Source organism: Peromyscus maniculatus, chromosome 14 (genome assembly GCF_049852395.1).
Source record: "Peromyscus maniculatus bairdii isolate BWxNUB_F1_BW_parent chromosome 14, HU_Pman_BW_mat_3.1, whole genome shotgun sequence".
NCBI lineage: Eukaryota > Metazoa > Chordata > Mammalia > Rodentia > Cricetidae > Peromyscus > Peromyscus maniculatus.
The window spans coordinates 51,431,385-51,452,484 of NC_134865.1; the positions used below are offsets into that span (position 1 = coordinate 51,431,385).

The window sequence follows — 21,100 nt, forward strand, 5'->3', positions numbered from 1 at the left end:
GGACCAAGGTTGCAGGGGTGTGTTGCTTTTCTTCAGAAAACATACAGATTAGGCTGGGCGGTGGTGGCGCACGCCTTTAATCCCAGCACTTGGGAAGCAGAGCCAGGCGGATCTCTGTGAGTTCGAGTTCAGCCTGGTCTACAGAGCGACATCCAGGACAGGCACCAAAACTACACAGAGAAACCCTGTCTCGAAAAAAACCAGAAATACAAAACAAAACAAAAAAACAACAAACATACAAACATACAGATTAGATCAGGGGCTTTGGTATGAGGAACTTGCTCTACCCAAAACACAACTTTGTGTAACAATCAATAAATACACCTTTGCCGGCTGTTTGGGGTTCAGTCAGTTCATAGGAACTGTTCCTCCCTGCTGTGACAGAGCCTGAATTGCATCTTGGAGTGACCCTCTTTCTTCAACTGACCGAGCAACACAGAACACCCAACAGCACAGCACAATGTGCATGCCTGGTGCTCACGGAGGTCAGAAGAGGGCACTGGGTCCCCTGGACCTGGAAGCACTGACGGCTGTGAGCCACAGTGTGGGTGCTGGGAACTCAACTGGTCCCCTGCAAGAGCAACAAGTGCTCTTAGCCACTGAACCGCATCTTCAGCTCCAACTCTTTTCATTCTTTTTTGGGGTGCCTGACAACCATCTATGACTCCAGGTCCAGGAGATCCAATTCCCTCTTCTGGTCTCTTCAAGTACCAGGCACACACATGATACTCAGACATGCATGAAGGCAAAACACCCATATGCATGAAATAAGAATTAAAAAGCAAAAACGTTGGTTAAACTGAGTATGGTGGCACACGTTTTTAATCTCAGCACTCAGAAAGCTGAGGCAGTTGGATATCTATGAGTTCCAGGATAGCCTGATCTAAATAATGAGTTCCAGGACAACCAGGGCTACACAGAGAGAACTTATCTCAAACTCCCCATAGCAGTAATAATAATAATATTAGGATGGGTCAGTTCCTTAGAGATCCAGAGGAGAACCTGGAGGATCACTAAAGGAAGGAAATGGTGGTGAGTGGGACTGAAAAAGGCCAGAGAATTAGAGATGTATTAGGTTTAATATGCAGAGAGAGAGATGGAGGCCTGGCTTTTAAAGTTTCAGAGGGAAGTTTACAGACTCTATCAAGGTCGTTCACTATTTTGAATTAATATTCTGTCATTCTGGTCAGCTGGGGCTGAAGAAGCAGCCATGATTAACAAGAGACCAGACAAATGAATCTTTTTGCATCACTGGGACAATGGTTAGCCGGAGCTCAGAAATTAATGATGATTAAGAAGAGACCAGCATCACTGAGGTGAAATTTTCTGGGAAGTGTTTCTTGAGTCAGTACACAGAAGCCGTGTTCCCGAGGCGGCCAAGGTTGTACCTTACATTGGCAGCCAAACTTGGTAGGATGAGAGGCACCCAGGTGGTACTGGTTTTGAAGTCACGAAGAGGCCGTGGAGAACAGCTGAGGCTGGGAACTATGAGAGGCCCAGAGTAGCCACCGACGAAGGTGCAGCCCCAGGAGCAGCTGAAGGAACAGGATTGAAGGGGTCATGCAGAGAAGATGAGGCTTGGCACCATGAAGTGAGCCTAGAAGAGGCTGTTGGTCAAAGTGCAGCCCAGTTGCCGCAGAAGGCCTCGGCATTTTGGAGATGCCAGGACCATGGGAGGACCACCAGGAACAGCAGCAGCAGCAGCGGTGTGGAGCCATCTGAGCCTAGAAGACAAGCTGTGTGCGCTGCAGAGGGTGGAGGAGAAGTGACCCAAGGCTCTTGGAGGATCCCAGAAGATCGTAAGTAGAACCTAGACATTGGGCATTGAGTTATTTGCACTCTTAGAGTTTGGTTTTTGCTTTGTTCAGATTGTGACTGTTTATTTTTTTATTTTTTTATTTACAGGAGCCCATGGTTGAGACTGAATTTTTATTAAGATTTGTTTTTATTTTATGTGTATGAATGTTTCACCTGTAAGTATGTCCGTCTACCAAATTCGTGCGATGTTCACAGGGTGTGGGGGGATGGAGAAGAGGGTGTGGATCCCCTGGCACTGCAGTTATAAACGGTTGTGAGTCATTATGTGGGTACTGGGATTTGAACCCAGGTCCTCCAGAAGAGCAGCAACTATTCTTAACTACTGAGTCATCTCTCCAGCCCTGAGAGACTGAATTTTAAAGTGTTTGATTTTTAAAGACTGTGGGACTTTTAATGTTTGGAAAATGTTTTATGTTGTGATTTTGATGTTAATGTGTGATCTTGGGGGTGAACAAGAAAGGAATGGTTATGGTTAAACAGTGATGCTTGTGTGTCAAGTGGACAAGAGGTCAATTGTCCTGGCTAGTTTATGCCAACTTGATAAATCTGAAAGGAGGGAACCTTAATTGAGAAAAGTCCTCTCTAAGGTCCAGCTGTAAGGCATTTTCTTAATTGATGAGGGAGGGTCCAGTCCATGGTGGATGGTGCCATCCCTGGGCTGGTGGTCATGGGTTCTATTAAAAAAAAAAAAAAAGCAGGCTGAGCCAAGCCATGGGAGCAAGCCAGTAAGCAGCACCCCTCCATGGCTTCTGCATCAGCTCCTCCAGGATCCTGTCCTGACTTCCTTCAGTGATGAGCATTGCTGTGAAAGTGTAAGCCAAACAAACCCCTCCTTCTTCAAGTTGCTTGAGTCATGGTGTTTCGATGCAGCAATACAAACCCTAACTAAGACAGATGTTTCTAGAATGTGGCTACATCTGGATCAAAGGGTAATTTGAGCAGAGATATTTGCAAATCTATGCGTGTTGCATTATTCACAGCCGCTAAGGTTCTGAAGTGCTTAGGTGCCCAGGAACAGATGAATGGCTGAAGGAACTGTGGTTGTATTAGTTACTTTTTTACTGCTGTGATAAGACGCCATGACCAAAGCAACTTACAGATGAAAGCGTTTTGTTAGGCTTACAGTTCCAGAGGGTTAAAGTTCATGATGGCGGAGCAAAAGCATGTCAGCAGGAATATCGGAGAGCTCACGTCTCAAACCACAGACAAGAGGCAGAGAGCACTCTGGGGACAGCATGAATCTTTTGAAACCTCGAAGCCCACCCCAGTGACACACCTCTTTCTATGAAGGCCACACCTCCTAATCCTTCCCAAACATTTCCACCAACTGGGTTCCAAGTATTCAAATATACGAGCTGATGGGGCCCATTCTCATTCAAACCACCACAGTAATAGATAGACACAATGGAACTTTATTCAACTATACAGAATGAAATTACGTCATTTTCTAGAAAATGGGTGAAACTAAAGACCATCATGTTAAGTGAAATGAGCCAGCCTCAGAAAAGCAAATATCTCATTTTTTTTCACATGCATAATCTAGATTTAAATATAAATATGGCAATACATATATATGATATGAATATAAGGAAGACTATGAAAGGGAAGAAGAGGCCTAAAGGAGGGCAGAGAGAACAAGACAAAGTCCTCCCCAATGAGGGTGGGAGAGAAAAATAAATTGTACATATCTTCTCTCTTATGGAATCTGATTGAACTCTCCTCCTATCTACCTATCTAAGTATCCTATCTATGTACTTATTTGTATATCTATCTATCTATCTATCTATCTACACACACACACACCAAGAAAGCATTAGGGAGAGAGAAGCAAGCAGTGAGGTGGGAGGAGGGATAGGAGAGATAGCAGAAGGGCACATATTATAAAGGGTGTGATAATATATGTGAAAATACTATCATGAACCCTGTTACTTTGTTTGCTAATTTTAATAATTTGGAAGGGTGGTACAGGCAAGGGATGACCACTAAGGTCAAAGGCACAGATAGAAACCCGGGAGAACATGATGGGATTGCCAAGCTAGAGCTACACTTTTACGTTACATCAAGCAGTGAAGGGTTTAAACAAAAGAAATAAGGCACAGAGGTCATGTTCTGTTTCATTCCCCCAAAGAAATACAATGCTCAGCTCACCCCCCCCACAACACTCAACACACCCATTTCTCCATCCCAGACTTCTGAGTGCCAGACCGATGTTTCCCACCACCCAACAGCCCCTTTATCTGGATATCCTGGTCCTCTCCGTGAGTTCCTTAGGTTGGGTGACTGGGACCATCCTTCTGTGTATCTACAGAAAGCCTGAAGGGTGTGCTGTTCAAGAGTATCTTTCACTTTGGATAAGTTGGGATCTGGTAAATCACCCCTCAGCAACTGCAATCCAACATCACATTCATTAATCCATACTGGTTAAGTGTTCAACTGATATTTGGAAAGAAATGAACAAGCTTATGGCCTAGGTGAGAAACTGGCTTCCAGATAGAACTGATTTATAAATTACCACCATTCTCTTTCAAGTTTACATATAGGCATGGATTCAAGAGTAGCAAGATGTCATTAGTAAGGGATCTCTGTTTTATTGCTTAAGGTATTTATTTTGCAAATGTGAGTTGAGTAATAGTTCTCCAGGGCAGTTTTGTCAAACCATTGTTCCACGGTTGGGTAACACTCCACCCACACTTAGGAATTAAATAAAATTTACTTCACAATGGTCATGATTAAGAGTCCAGGAGGGCTTCACAGGGTGATTCTTCCGTGCCCTATGGAGTTGACTATGACGGCTCCATGGGGTACAATTGACTTGTGGGTAGGTCTGGGGAAATTCAAGAAGGTATCCCTCAAATGTCTCAAGTTTTGGCAGGAATAACCAGAAGCTGAGCTGGGTGGGGCTGGGCCACCCTCTCTTTGTAGTCTCAGGACCGCTCTATGGTCCTCCTAGAATGCTGGTTGATCATCATCTCCTCCCCCTCCTCTTCCTCCTCCTCTTCCCCTTCTTCCTCTTCTTTCTCCTCCTATCTATTTTCTTCTCTTATTTTGGGAATTTTATTTGTTAGTTACAAACTCCTTTTCATAGGATAGTTATAAAGAAATAGGAAGCTGGTTAAGTCCATACATAATAGAATACAATTTTAGCTATGCATGCAGATCTTGTTCGTTGGATTTCTAATAAGATGACTTTGAGTTCAGGAGTGATCGTCAAGAGACAGGAAGACTCCCGAGTCTGAACATAGAAAGCTGCATGATGCCACTTCTGTGTGGTCTGTTTTATAAGAAAGTGGCATGGAGGTTTCCTGGTCTTTTGAGATTCAAAGGAAGGGGACACAGAGAGATTGATCTCCCCGTAGCCAAGAAGACTGAGCGCTGCTGCTGTGTTTAGTCTCACAGGTGTGACTCTAGTGAAATTAGCCTTTTGATCCTCTGTGAAACAACCGAGATTGTTCTCATACTAAATGTGCCTGAAGACATTTAAGCCTGGTTACTTATGTTTTTATTGTTATATGTGTGTGTAAAGGTCAAAGGACAACTTTTTTGTTTGTTTGTTTTTTGTTTTTGTTTTCAAGACAGGGTTTCTTTGTGTAACAGCTTTGGTTGTCCTGGAACCCGGCTTTGTAGACCAGGCTGGCCTTGGTAGACCAGGCTGGCCTTGAACTCACAGAGTTCCACTTGCCTTGGCCTCCGGAGTGCTGGGATGAAAGGCATGCACCACCACTGCCCGGCTTAGAGGACAACTTTTACGAGTTCTCTACTACTTTTCTGTGGGTGCTTGGGTTGTCAGGCTTCTATGACAAGAGCTTTAACTACTGAGCCATCCCACCACCTAAATGGTTTGGTTTTTTTATTATTAAAGATTCATTTTATCTTTTATTTATGTGTATGTATCTGTGTCTGTATGTCCTGCATGCCACTTGTGTGTAGATGTTTGTGGAGGCCAGAAAAGGGTGTCAGATCCCCTGGAGCTGGGGTTGTAAGTGGCTATGAGCTGCCATACAGTGTGGGTGTTGGGAACTGCAGTTGAATAGCTTAGAAGAACAGGAAGTGCTCTTACCTGCTGAGCTATCCCTCCAGGCCCCCTAAGGTTTTTTGTTTTTGTTTTTAATCAATGAATTATGTTTTTGCTTGTTATATAGTTATACAAAAAAGAATGCATCTTTTTTTCTTTTCTTTTCTTTTTTTTTTAAACAATGTAATCTCACTATGCTGCCTAAGATGGTTTCCAAAGCCTGAGCCCAAGTGATCCTCATTGCAGCCTCTTGAATACTGTGCTGAATTCATCCTTTTAAAAAGTAAACTTTGCCCGGGCGGCGGCGCACGCCTTTAATCCCAGCACTCGGGAGGCAGAGGCTGGCGGATCTCTGTGAGTTCGAGGCCAGCCTGGGCTACCAAGTGAGCCCCAGGAAAGGCGCAAAACTACACAGAGAAACCCTGTCTCGAAAAAAAAAAAAAAAAAAAAAGTAAACTTTGGGGGCTGGTGAGATGATAATTCGGTGGTTAGGGGTGCTTGCAGAGGACCAGGGTTGGGTTTCCAGCCCCTGCATGGTGGCTCACAATCATCCCTAACTCCAGGTCCAGGAGATCCGGCACCTTCTTCAGGCCGCTGCAGGTAGCAGACAAGCATGTTGTGAGGTACCCACCAGAGAAGACCACTCAGACACAGATTCAAGCCAATAGTAAGTTTTTATTAATTGGCTGGAAACTACACTAAGTTAGCAGGAGCAGTTAGCCAGAAGCAGAACTACAGAACCAAAAGGCAAAGTTAGCACATTTATGGACTTTTCCAGAACCATGGACTTGGATGGGTTAGGTCTTTGTTCTCCTTTTGGTAAGGTGTTGCTGCCTACATGCTGGGTTCCATGGAGGCCTGAATTTTGTCAGTTGTGCTAAGGTCTGTGAGCCGCATACAGGCATGTGGTACACATTCATACCTGCAGGCAAAACACTCATACACAGAAAATAAAAATAAATAAATTTATCTTAAAGTACAATTTAGAGATGGGGAGATGGCTCAGACTTTGTGGTGGACATCTCTAATTCCAGCATTGAGAGGTGGTCGGGGGATAACAGGAGAATCAGTGGGGATAAGAATGAACTTTTGGGGACTAGGTAGCCTGGAGTATGCAGTGCCACCTCAACCAGGGCAGAAGGAGAGAACCACCTTTGACAGTCGCCTCTGGCCTCCAAACACTAATCAGTTTCTGCCTCTATGGATTTACCTATTTAGGACACATCATATAAATGAAATCCTACAGCATGTGGCCCTTTAAATCTGGCCTTTTTCATTTAGCATAATCTTTGAAAGTTTTATTTTTATTATTTTTAATTATGTGTATGTGTGCATGCCTGTATGGGGGCATGCCAGAGGCATTGGATCCTGTTGAAGCTGGAGTTATGGGCTGTTGTGAGCACCTGATGTAGGTGCTGGAGACCAAACTTAGGCCCTCTGCAAGAGCAGTATGTACTCTTAACCACCCACTAGGCCATGTTTCCAGCCACCCAGCAGAAGGTTTTGTTTTTGTTTCTTTAAAGATTGATGATTTTCTAGCATGTATTAATATTTAATTCCTTTTTTATGGCTGAGAAATATTTCACTACGTAAATATTTTGTTCAGCCACTCATCAATTAATGCAGTTTGGTTTTTCTGCTACCTTTTTGATTATCATACATAATGCTGTTATAAACATTTGTGTGCAGTTTCTGGGTGGACATGTTTCTATCATCTTAACTATATACCCAGGAGCGGAATTGCTGGGTCATTTCTTATTTCTTATATTCTTGGTTTTGAGTCTAGCCTTGATGGCTGAGCTATCTCTCCAGCCCGCATCTCTTATTTCTATGCTCAATTACTTTACAGGGAAGCTATTTCATTATATATTTTCACTTGCAGGTATGAAGGTTTAAATTTCTCTGCATCCCTGCAAACACTTGCCATTGTGTATTTGATTTTAACCTTTCTTGTGGGTTAGTTTCCCCTGATGATTGAAGAGGCAGAAGGCCTTTTCATATACTTACTGGTCATTTTGGTCTTTGGAGACATTTTCTGGGAGAAAAGTTCGTTCTTATCCATCACCTGTCAGATTGCAAAGCATAGTGGTTATAAAACAATACAGACTTTGCCTTGTTACAATTTCTTTGTGGAAAAGCAGTTGAAAGCTAGAAAGCAGTTTCTCTAAGGGGTGCAAGCAGCCTTACTATCTGAGCAACAGCCCATTTGGCCAAGGGAGGGCAGCCTGGTATACAGAGCGAGTTCTAGGATAGTCAGGGTGATAGAGAAACTCTGCCTTGAAAAACAAACAAACAAACAAAAGCAAAGTAATGGGGGAGTTTCCAAGCTGGTTAAGGCTTATGATGGTAAGACTAGTGGAGCTAAGGGAAGGGTGTTCAGAAATGCTCTGTATGTTTTTTCCCCCTAGTATTTCTGTAGTATTTCAAAGTAAGATGTTTTACAAAACTAATTTGATCAGCCATGATGCAGGAAAGGCTGAATATATGTTTTCAGTCTCTCTGTAGAAAATTCTGTCTATAAAATACTTATTATTTGATGTACTCATCAAAGCACACAGCAAAGGATAAGAAAAAGAACCTCAGAGGAGCACTGGCTTGCTCCCTGGCTCGTTCAGCTTCCTTTTTCATACCTCCAGGACCACCTGTCCAGAGGTGACAGTACACACAGTGGGCTAGGTCCTCCCACATCAACTGTCAATTATGAAAGTGCTCCACAGACTTGCTTGCAGCCCAGTCTGATGAAGGCTGTACCAGACAGTTTTATGTCAACTTGACACACGCTGCAGTTATCAGGGAGCAGTGAACTTCAAGGAAGAAAATGCCTCCCTAAGATTGGGCTGTGGGCAAGCCTGCAGGGCATTTTCTTAATTAATGATTGATGGGGGAGGGTCCAGCCCATGGTGGGTGGTGCTGTCTCTGGGTTGGCAGTCCTGGGTTCTATAAGAAAGCAGGCTGAGCAAGCCATGGGGAGCAAGTCAGTAAGCAGCACTCCTCCATGGCCTCTGTGTCAGCTCCTGCCTCCAGGTTCCTGCCTGTTCAAGTTCCCACCCTGACTTCCTTCAGTGAACCCTTTCCTCCCCAACTTGCTTTTTGGTCATGGTGTTTCATCGCAGCAATAGAAGTCCTAACTAAAACAGAGGCATTTCCTCAAAAATTGATGCTCCATCTTTCCAGATGACTCTAGCTTGTGTAAGTGGACATAAAAGCAACCTGCACAGCATTCTTGATCTTGATTTTCTCTTTTTTTCCCCTCTCCTCTCCTTTCCTCCTTTTTCCTATCTCTTTTTCTTCTTTTTGAGACAAGGTCTTGCTATGTAGTCCAGGTGGAACTGGAACTCAGTTTTTCTCTCCCAGCATTCCATGTGTGGGATTCCAGGTGTGCCAGGTGCTTGTGAGTATTCTCCATACTATTCCTTAGATTCTTTGGTTTGCCCCACGTGAAAAATGCATTGTTTTAAAACAAGCAATGAGGCATGGTGCCCAAGGACTTTGCTCATATCTGTGGACATGCAAGTTGGCAGAAGTTTTGGACAGCCTTGCCCCCTCCACCTCTGAGCCACTCACCATAGTTTCTTTCTTTTCCTTCCTTCCTTCCTTTCTCCCCCCATTTCTGTAGTCCTAGGGATCAAACTTAGGGCCTTGTGCATGCCAAGCACGCCTTCTGCCAGCTGAGCTAAGCCCCAGCTCCTCAGTACCATCTTTTTCACTTTATTTTATTTTATTTTTTATTTTATTTTATTTTATTTTATTTTATTTTATTTTGGTTTTTTGAAACAGGGTTTCTCTGTGTAGCTTTGCACCTTTCCTAGAACTCGCTTTGGAGACCAGGTTGGCCTCGAACTCACAGAGATCCGCCTGCCTCTGCCTCCCGAGTGCTGGGATTAAAGGCGTGAGCCACCACGGCCCGGCCTTTTTCACTTTATATCCCATTGCAATCCCTGGTGCCCAGTTGCCTGTTTTCTACTTAACCTCTGTAGGAGAGGCTTCACCATTTACTTCTCTGCAATCTATTGTAGTGTTTTTTTGTTTTGTTTTGTTTTTTTTTTTTAAAAAAAGGTCCCCAAAGGGAGTGGCACTATTAGGAGGTGTGGCCTTGTTGGAGTAGGTGTGGTCTTATGGGGGGGTGTTACTGTGGAGGCGGGCTTTGAGGAATCATATATGCTCAAGATACAGCCCAGTGTCTCAGACCATTTCCTGTTGCCTGCGAGATATAAGACACTTGGCTGCTTCTCCAGCACCACGTCTGCCTGCACACCACCATGTTACACCATGAGGATAATGAACTGAACCTCTGAACTGTAAGCCAGCCACCACAATGAAATGTTTTCCTTTTTACGAGTTGCCGTGGTCATGGTGTCTCTTCACAGCAATAGAAACCCTAACTAAGATACCCATGCTGTCCAGAGTGGCTTTGAATTCCCCCTTCAGCCAGTAACTGAGGCTGCAGGCATGAGCCACAATCCTTGGCTTTCCATCTGCTGCTGTTGGAACCGAATTCTTATAGGACTCACAAAATTGTGTGAACCTAAAAACTTTTTTACTTTGAAAAAATAGTCAATATCAGGACTGGAGAGATACCTCAGCAGTTAAGAGAGCTTACTGTAGAGGACCGAGGTTCAGTTCCCAGCTCCAATATGATGGCTCACGGCAATCTGTAACTTTAATTCTAGGGGGATCTGATGTCCTCTTCTGGCCTCCTTGGGCACTAGGCATGCACATGGTACACATACATACATGCAGACAAAACACTTATACACATGAAATAAATATAAATCTTTTAAAAAGATGTCAGGCGCATATTACAAATCTTTAAAAAACCAACAGTTGCTCCAAATACCACAAAATCTGAAAAATCTTATTACATTTGTGTTAAGCAGATTAAGTGCAAAGTAAATTGAAGGCATCAATTTACTCCAAAAACTTCTGCATGTATATCACAAACTATAGCTCAATGTCTTTAGTTTTTTATTTTAAAATTTACATATGGTGAAATATAAAAGTTTTAAATGTATGTTTTCTATTTTGACCAATGCATAGATCCATTGTGGGTCCCAGGGATTGAACTTGGGTCATCAAGCTTGGCGCCAGGTGCCTTTACCATCTCATTGACCACTCTAAAGTCCAACCCAAGCTTCTACCAAGGCAGAACATTCCTATCATCCAAGAAGGTCATTCATGAGAGGTATGGCTTTAACTTAAAAAAATTACATTTATTCATTCATTTATATTCTGTATGTATTTTGTGTATGTGACTATATGGTACAGGAAGCATGTGGAAGTTAGAGGACAATTTTAGGAAAAAAAATTACATTTATTCATTCATTTATATTCTGTATGTATTTTGTGTATGTGACTATATGGTACAGAAAGCATGTGGAAGTTAGAGGACAATTTTAGGAAGTTGATTCTCTCTTTCCATTATTTGGGTCCTAAAGACTGAGTTCAGGTCATCAGGATTGGTAGCAAGTATTTTTACCTGCTCAGCCATCTTATTAGCTGGAGAGATGTGTTTTTGGCCTGTTCATATGCACAGATACCAGATATTGTGGGTTAATGAAATGACCAGTGGTAGACAGAATTAAAGTATGAGGAATAAAGTTTGGAAGGTCAAAATGATTAGTAGATGATCAGCATCCTGGGCCCTGAGAGAAACTAGTCATTTGCAGCAGACTGTAAGCAGATTAGCTTGGCTTGACCTGAGTAAAATGCACAGGATCTAAGTGAAGCTTTGCTGTGCTATGATTGTTTCAATAACACACATGCCAGAGCTGGACTGTAACTCAGGGGTAGAGAATGAAGTAAGCATAGGTGAAGCTCTGTGTTCATTCTCCAGCATCAGGACCAAAACCTTATACAGGATTCTCCCATAGATCCTACCTCCCGAAGGACAGTGTCTCCCAGCAGAAGTGACTGTGGCCCACAGTGGACAGTTGACAATGTCTGGTTGCTGCAGGAGTAGTGCATAGGCATTTTACTGAATGGAGTCCAGGGATCCTGCTAAACACTATCTGCTGTACAGAACAGTTCTTCATTTTACAACTCAAAATGGTATTAGTATCTGCTGTAGGTTAAAGGTAGAGGTTGCCGTCTATACAGGAATGGCAATGGCAGTTAGCGCTCACAGCGAACTTTTTTTTTTTTTGAGAAAGAAAGGTGATGTGTTATTTTACCTTTTAAGATCAAGAAGAGAGTCTGGTGAGATGGTCCAATGGTTAAGAGCGTGTACTGCTAGGCAGAAGACCCTAGCTTAACTCCCAGCACCCACACTGGGTGGCTCACAACCACGTATAAATTCCTGTTCCAGAGAGATTTGAAGCCCACCTTTGTGGACACCTGCATTCATGGGCATGTACCTTCTCCCATACACGTAATTTAAAATAAAATTTAAAAAATATCGAGGAAGAGGAACAATAACTCATTATTGAATAAAATAGATGCAAGCAGGCGTGGTGGCACACACCTTTAATCCCAGCGATGGGAAGCAGAGGCAGGAAGAACTCTGTGAGTTTGAGGTCAGCCCGGTCTACAGAGTAGAACAGTGCCAGGCCAGCCAGAGGCTATATGGTAAGACCTTAACTCAAACCAAACACCCCCACCCCCAGGCAAAACAAAAAACAAAACAAAACAAAAAAAAAACAAAGCCAAAAAACACACTTCCATTTTGGTTTAATTTTGGGTAGGGATGCAGGCAGAGGCAGCAGACTGCGCATGCCTAGAAATGGGCATGTTATTGTACAAAAGGTATTTTAGGGAAACTTGGGGGCAGTACTAGGCTTCCGTTTTTCTCATCTGGATTCCTGGATCAGTAATTTGAGGATGAAGACAGGGAGAGAGGAGGAATGGAAGAAGAGGAGGAAGAGGCATTTACAGTTTCCCCGCTTGCTCTGATTCTGCAGCCTTGGTTCTTATGGAATATTGAGGACAGTGATGACATCAGCTACAGCTCATGTGTCAAGTGACTCCACTTGACGAATTCCCAGCAAACGTCAAATCAGAGAGCCGCTTCCCAGCTCTGTTTCACGGAGCATGATCTTGGCAGGCCAGACTGCTGTGTCATCTTAGCAGTCTGGCTGACCTGTGAATCGCCTGAGGTGAGCAAAGCACAGTGTCCTTACAGTGTCCTTACGGAGGCTTGCAAGTGATTATCCCTCCCATTTTGGATAAACAGTAAACTGAGGAGCAGAGAGGCTTGGTGACTTAACCTAGAACCATAGCACTTGTGGGACGGTGACCTGGGATTTGAGCCAGGAAGTCTAGCTCGAAAGTTCTTGAACACCATACCCTTCCCTTGACAGTCATTGGGTGTGTCAACGTCGTTGAAGTATAACATAAAGCATGCACACAAAACGCTGAAGTCACAAGTGTCTGACTCAATGAATTTTCACAGCGGGCACACCTCTGTACTAGTGCACAGATCAAAGGATGGAACACTAGCAGCCCCACAGGACCTTCAGCCACCTCCTCTTCATCCTATCTCTTCAATTTATTTATTTTTAACTTTTGCTTATATAATTGTGTACGTATGAGAGTGCAGGAATGCAAATGCCATGGTGTGTGTGTGTGTGTGTGTGTGTGTGTGTGTGTGTGTGTGTGTGTAGAGGGCATGGGATAACTCCTGGGTCCCACAAGCCGATTCCCAGGAAGCAAACTCTGGTCATCAAGTCTGCTTGTTTTTGCTGAAACCTGCTGATCCATTTTCCCTGGTCTATTTGTTTATTTTGGGGTGTGTGAGTACATGCATATGGAAATCCGAGGAGAATTTTTCTGGAGTCAGCTCTCTCGTTGTGCCTTCTCTTTGAGGCAAGGTATCTCTTGATTCTGCTATACTTTCAGTTCCTCCGGGATCCCTGGTCCCTGAGCTTCAAGCGTCCATTTTATGTCAGTATTACTGTGATCACAGATGGAAGCCACCTCTTCTGGCCTGAGTCACCACATCTGGCTTCTATATGCGTTTAGGGGATTGAACTCAGGTCAACAGGCTTGCTTGGAAAGTGCCCTCCCCAGCCCCCAAGCCTCCTCCCTGACCCTCACTCTTCTATGTTAAATCACACATATTTCAAGCATCATTAGGTCTTGGGTTTTTGGTTTGTTTGCATGCTTGCTTTTTTTTTTTTTTTTTTTTTTTTTTTTTTTTTTTTTTTGACACAGGGTGTCTTTTTTTTTTTTTTTTTTTTTTTTTTTTTTTTTTTTTTTTTTTTGGTTTTTCGAGACAGGGTTTCTCTGTGTAGATTTGCGCCTTTCCTGGAACTCACTTGGTAGCCCAGGCTGGCCTCGAACTCACAAAGATCCGCCTGCCTCTGCCTCCCGAGTGCTGGGATTAAAGGCGTGCGCCACCACCGCCCGGCCACAGGGTGTCTTGTTATATTGTTTAGGCTGGTCTTGAATTTGTAGACTGAAGTGATCATCCTGCTTCGCCCTGCCAAATAACTTGGATTATAAGAGTGTGTCACTGTGTGTGGCTTTTTATGAAGTCTGCTGATAAAGTTTAACATACTCTATCTTGAAGATACAATGGTTAAGGGAACTCCCAGTTTCGCCAAATTCTCTCTACTGGTAAAAGGTGAAGCTCTAATCTTCCCTTAAGCCCCACCCCTCTGGAACTACATCTCCCAGGAGGCTGTGCTCTGACGGCTCTCCGATTTAAGTCGGATTCTGGGCTCCGTTTAAACCAGCCTGTTGCAGAGTGCCCTGGAGTGAGAGGAGCCAAGAGCCAGCAGGAGCTGCCAGGAGTTGCAGCCAGAGAAGGCTCCCGAGGCCAGGTTGAGGGCGGAATCTGGAGCAGCAGCAACCAAGGAGGTTGACAAGATGCTGGTTATCTTGGGACTGCTCACGTCTTTCCTCTCCATCTTGTACTTGACAGCTCCGTCCATCAGGTATGTCTTAATCCAGCCACTCAACACCACTTTGCAAAGCCCTGCAGTGGTAGCTGGCTGCGACTGCTAAAGGAGAGATGAGTGCAGCAAGCAGGAAAGGAGAGGTCATGGAAGCTGCAGTGGAAAATGAGGAGGAAGCACCTGGGAGGGTGGAGGTGGGGCTGACTTGAATGCTGATGCTAAGGGAAGGCTGAGGGGATGGCTGTCCGGAATCTTTCCTTTGATCCCTTTAAGTTTCTCTGACACTTTCCCTTTCTTTTCTGACCCCAGGTAAGATGGGGTGTCACTGTGGAGGGACACATTGTCGAGTAGCAGGCACTTTGGGAAGGAAACAAACTCCTTTCCCATGATACTTCTCTCAATAAATGTTTTGGAAATGGCCCTTTCACTGGGGATTTCTGGAGGTACCAAAGAAAGAGCTATTCCGAGTGGAGAATTAAAAGTTTGCCCGTGATTAAGAAGGTTAGATAGCCTGGTCTACAGAGCGAGATCCAGGACAGGCACCAAAACTACACAGAGAAATGCTGTCCTCCCCCCTCCCCCCAAAAGAAGGTTAGATAGGAGCCAGGAGGTGGTGGCACACGCCTTAATCCCAGCACTCAGGAGGCAGAAGTCGGTGGCTCTCTGTGAGTTCGAGGCCAGCCTGGTCTATAGAGGGAGTTCCAGGATAGTGAGGGCTAAATAGAGAGAGCCTGTCTTGAACCCCCACCCCCACCCCACCCACAAAAAGAGATTAGATAGACATATTAGGGACAGAGTGTCAGTGTCATCCTTGATCCTGGCCACTTTTAGAAATGACTTGAACATCTTTGGGCTTCAGTTTTCTTCTTTGTGATGTAGAAATAATACTGAAATGGCTGGGGAGAATAATATAAATTACATATGGAAAGATAGTATGTATGGACAGGATCTAGCTCGGGAAAGACATTGAGTATAGAGACGGTCTACCCTGGGGTAGACAGCGAATGTAGAAAGTATCTGGCCTGGGATAGATTATTGTGTAGAAAGTCAAGCCTGGGATAAACAGTGAGTGTAGAAAGTGTCTAGCCTGGGATAGATATTAAGTGTAGAAAGTCTAGCCTGGGGTGGATAGTGAGTGTAAGAAATTTCTAGCCTAGAAATGACAGTGTATAGAAAGTGTCTAGCTCAGTGTCTGTCAGCCAATGATGTTCAGGAAGTGTTGTAGCCTCTCTGGTCTTGTTTCCAACAAAGTTTTCTCTGTCTGACAGTTGCCTGAATAAAATCCTTAACACAGTGGCAGAAAGTCAAGATGCTCTACTCTCTAAAACTGAAGAGACAGTTGAGGGGTGATACTTACATGTGTCAGTCCAGATGCTGTCCACCAGTTCTTATGGTGACTATTGGAGCCCCAGGGCTCAGGGCTATTGATTCCACTAGTGTTCATCACCCATGTATTTCCAATGTGGGTCAGAGGAGGAAGCTGACCTATGGGAATCCAGAGATTAGACTGATATCTTTGTTACCTGACAAGGAATGCCTCCATTGGCCCTGGCTCAGGAGCCCTTTCTCTGCTTGTTCAGGTGACTATTTTCTGTTTCTGGACACATGAACCTTTCTATGACTATGAGCTGGTCACTACCTTGCCCAATCATAGTAGCCCATGTAAATTAACTTCTTTTTCTGTTTTGTTTTATTTTTCAAGACAGATTTTCTTTGCATAGCCTTGGCTGTACGGGAACTAGCTCTGTAGACCAGGCTGGCCTGGAACTCACAGAAATTCACCTGCCTCTGCCTCCCAAGTGCTGGGATTAAAGTCGTGCACCACCACTGCGTGGCTCAAACTAACTTAAGATGACAAAAATTTTATGACTCCAATTTAAAGCCCTCCATCTTTGGAGTTATGTGGCCTCACTTTATGCATGTCAGCATGAGATTGGGAAAATGGTGTCTGATTTTCCTCCTTTTGGTGACAGGAAGTTCTTTGCTGGTGGAGTTTGTACAACAACTGTGCAGATTCCTGGGAAGGTAGTGGTCGTCACAGGTGCCAACACCGGCATTGGCAAGGAGACAGCCAGAGAGCTTGCTCGAAGAGGTGAGTCCTTCCCCTTCAGTCTCCTCAGGGCCACACCTCCTGCCTACTTCACCGGGGTCCTGCCTGAATTCCCTTGTCTTCCTTCCTGGGCTCAGAGGCCCTGATGGGAATTCAAGGAAACTGGAATCCAAGTCCAATGTGACACTAATTCACTCTGGCTTTCAGCATTGCTCCCTTCCTGTACCTTCCTTACTTCAAGGAGTGAGGAGAATGATGTCTCTGTATAATGTTGGTCAAGTCAGTTATTCGAAGGTAGATACTAAGCGGAATTAAACATTAGGGTGTAAAATGAGAGTCCTCAGCTCTACCATGAAAATCTGGAAGTGGCAGTATGGCCGTTCAGCTACCCTAGGGAAAGCTGTGAGTATGCTCTACCCAAGAGCTGCAAAGCTCACTTCCTGTACCTCTGCACACATTGCCCTTTCTACTTTGGCCCCAGGAGCACGAGTATACATTGCCTGTCGAGATGTACTGAAGGGAGAGTCTGCAGCTAGTGAAATTCGAGCAGATACCAAGAACTCCCAGGTGCTGGTTAGGAAACTGGACCTATCAGACACCAAATCCATCCGAGCCTTTGCTGAAGGCTTCCTGGCAGGTAAGGTTCCAGTGAGTTAGCCGGGAAAACAGGAAACTAAGTGTAGGGATGGCTGCCCCACCCAGGACCATCTATGGCCCTTGCATCATACCCATGATCCCACTGGACAGGTTCAGCCACATGAACCAGCAGGACAGGGAATTGGCAAAGGGATGGCAGGGGGACAAGCTGGGCAGGATCTTTATCAACATTTTGCTCCACATAGGGAATCTTGGAGGTTTCGTCTCCATGTCTGAGCTTGTACCTTGGCACGAGGCGTGGTCCGCTGCTGCTCTTTTCTTTCATCCAGAAAATCAACCTTCTGTGGCTACAGGCACTAGAGGAGTTTGTGCCATTGTCAAAATGTTCCCATGTTTTGGGAAATTACCAGCATCTTCCAAGGACTACAGGTCCTTGAGGGACAAGGTCTAGGTGTGCCTTGTTTTACCATGTCTTCATTGTCCCAGGGCCCATCAGTGTGGGCCTTGTCCAGAGTTGGTGGTTAGTACACATTGGCCATATACATGAACAAATGGTGTCCAGGAAGATGTCAGCAACTAAAACCAGAAACCCAATGACAATGGTGATTCCTATCACACAGATGGGTCCAAATGGGGAATAGCTATTGACCTCTGAGGCATCATCTTATCTTAGAAGACAGGAGAAAGATGAGTGATAATCTTGCATAGCAAAGAATGTTCACAGATGAAAGCTGGGGGAGGGGGGGGGACTCAAGACAGTGACGGGTGGCTAGAAGATGCATCACTAGCCACAGGACCTCTCTGACTGTACTCAACAGAGGAAAAGAAGCTCCATATTCTGATCAACAATGCAGGAGTGATGTTGTATCCATATTCTAAGACAGCAGATGGCTTTGAGATGCACTTGGGAGTCAACCACCTGGGTGAGTATCCTTGGGTGGCTAAAACGTGAGTTATAATCCACCTTGTCCTCTATAGCAAGGTGCCCCTGCACCAGTGCTCAGGATCTCCACTGATCCTCCTAGAGCCTTCTAGACTCCTCATAGGATACCTCTACACAAGACACATTGCTTGTTTGCACTTCTCCGAGCAATCAAAAATGTGACTCTGTGTTTCTATTTAGAAGCCTTCCCCACCCCACCCCCCATCTCAGAAGAACCTAGGGAGAAAAATGTCATCCTTGGATGAGGCACTGGCAATGCAGGGCTTGCTAGGCAGGGTCAACCTGTGGGTATGCAGGAATCCAGGTTTGGCAGGGGAAGGAACATCCACCTGAGAACCAAAGCAAGCCTTGGGCTGGTATGCAGGGGTGAGTGAACCTCGGGAAGTTGACATACAAGATAGATTGGTGTTTAGAGTTCAAGATTAAGGTTTTAGTCAGAGAAACACGTGGCATATTCTTGGGTCCTAGGCAAATGTTACTTTCCCTGACTATTATAGCTTTCTTTCTATATGAGTATGAGTTATACAGAGAAATCGGAGGCTAGCAGATGGGTATATAAATAATAGGTACAAAAATATAGATTAAATATCGTTATTACAGTCTAGCTTTGGCCCTTGCTTTGGAGAATTGACTAACTGAAGAGTCAGTGACCCTTTAGCATGGAGTAACTCATGCTATCAGACTTTACTCACCCTCAGAAGACAGTGAGCTAATACAGAAGTCCTGTCTTCAGTTCTCATACCCTGAGCCTAAAGCCATTATACCCCTGAGTCTTTCTTTTGGATTTCTTCGTAGGCCACTTTCTTCTTACATACCTGCTTTTGGGGCGATTGAAGGAGTCTGCTCCCTCACGGGTGGTAAACCTATCCTCAGTGGCCCACCTTGGTGGCAAGATCCGTTTCCACGACCTCCACGGCGAGAAGCGCTACTGCAGCGGTTTTGCCTATTGCCACAGCAAGCTGGCCAATGTGCTTTTCACTCGAGAGCTGGCCAAGCGGCTCCAAGGTACGTGCGGAGGGATAATAAAGCATTTGATTATTTAAATAATAAGAAACAGGATCCTTGGTCCAGCTTGGAGGTTCATAGAAACTTCTGTAACCAGGCTGTTGAACATACACATTTTAGTTGTACTCTGCATGGTTCAGAGAATGATAGCTATGTTTGCTATCTATGATGGCTATGTTTTTTGTTTTGAATGGGTGAGTTTATTAAATATGTAGCAAGCAAAAATAAAAGGATAAATAGTGGGAATAGATAGAAGCAGCGGATGGGTACTAAAACATCAGATTGGGCACTAACAACATCTGGCAGAGACAACTGGAGTCACCCAATTGAGAGAGCAAATAAAAGGTAAGGTCGTTGCACCAGAGGCTTACAAACATCTACTGGAAATTCACTGAGGAAGCCCTGTTGTGGCAGTCAGCTGGAGTTCCGATGGAGAATACTGGATAGAGCATAAAATTGCTTCCAAGTAAAAAAACAAATAGCTTCAGATAAACATAACATTATCAAAGCAGGCACCTACCCCCGCCAGCAGAAGCCAACTATTGAAACTGAAGCAGGCAGCTGGAATTCCCTGTTGAGCTTTTCCCCATGGATAAGCTTCCTGCAGCTGAACTTCCGACTCCCTATTCCTACTCCAGGCATTTTAATGTTGTAGGATAGACAATAGTAACCTGGGCTGGAAACAGTTTGCTGTCTAGCTGTCCTCAGGAACACATTTTTAACGCTCTTAGCCGCTTGCCATTTTTCCCTCTTCCCATTAGAGAGCCAGGGGCCAGCCTGACCTAGGAAAGGACAGGGGGGGTTGGAAGACGTTTGACATAAATATGCTTGAGGCTGAAGGGGAGGCAAGCCGGATTCCAGAGCTGGCTTCTCAGGGAGCTCAAACAGAACATAAAAATTTACTGGTACAACCATACATTACAAGAAGGAACTTGGTGTGCCGCGGAGAAGGAGGCTCTTCACAGACGGAGCCACTGTCCCATGGGAAGCACTGTCATAAGGAGGTGTTGGAACTCTGTAAAGTTGCCTCATATTTGTTGCCTTTTTGCCTCTTATTATTTCATTCTGTTGTTACAAACAACCCTTTGTAACAGTCAGAGTGGGTATTATTACTCCTATTTCATAGGTCAGAACTGAAGTCCATGGAATAGGCTAGCTCAACTTTACATGACAAATGGAGTCGTCAGACTGTGCCTCAGGGATTACTTCCGGAGTTCGTAAAGGAGTCAGAACTGGAACGCGGGCTCTCTGCTCTAAGCCCAGAGCTCTTCCTCCTGTGTGCCTCTCACTAAATCCTGCCAAGCTCCAAAGGGGTCTGTGCCCTCCGTCAGGGAGATAGGGCTGGATTTCAGGGTCCTGGGTCCGAGTCCTTGCCCTTGTACATACTAAGCTTGTGTATATGTAGACACATTCCTTTAACTTCCCTGACTCTCCTCAGCTATAAAATGAGGCCTTAATCCTTAATAATTCTGCTCTTGCCTGGGGTCTAGATATTCTGTGAGCATCTCTGACATCTCTGAGTCTAGGGGACTATTGGCTATTGTGAATAATTCAGAATTGGAGAAGAATGATCTGTATCAGAATGCCAAAGCAGAAGAATAAGATAATCATGGCAATAAATAGAAATAATAGAGAGCTTTGTATGCCAGTCACTGCATAAGTCCCAAAACATTCTTTTGAGATAAGTATTAATATTTCCTCTAACTACAGACAAAGAGAAAGGCACAGCTGTATTGAGGAATTTGTTCAAGTACCATTCCTCGCTGAGACAGTCCTCACGCAAGAATCTAGCAGTGGGATTAATACTCTTTACTCCCTGTGAGGCATCAGAGCTTGGTCTG

General features: G+C 44.5%; 1 protein-coding gene across 1 annotated transcript in view; it reads left to right on the forward strand.

Annotated features, from left to right (window-relative positions):
• Positions 1-21,100, forward strand: part of Rdh12 (retinol dehydrogenase 12) — a 28,755-nt gene that overhangs the window by 1,571 nt on the left and 6,084 nt on the right. Inside the window, exons 2-8 of the mRNA XM_006973109.4 lie at positions 10,868-11,012; positions 12,727-12,921; positions 14,503-14,703; positions 16,638-16,756; positions 17,196-17,351; positions 18,130-18,234; positions 19,050-19,259. Coding sequence (XP_006973171.1) covers positions 14,636-14,703; positions 16,638-16,756; positions 17,196-17,351; positions 18,130-18,234; positions 19,050-19,259 — 658 coding nt within the window. The 5' untranslated portion in view covers positions 10,868-11,012; positions 12,727-12,921; positions 14,503-14,635. The remainder of the gene's footprint in view (positions 1-10,867; positions 11,013-12,726; positions 12,922-14,502; positions 14,704-16,637; positions 16,757-17,195; positions 17,352-18,129; positions 18,235-19,049; positions 19,260-21,100) is intronic.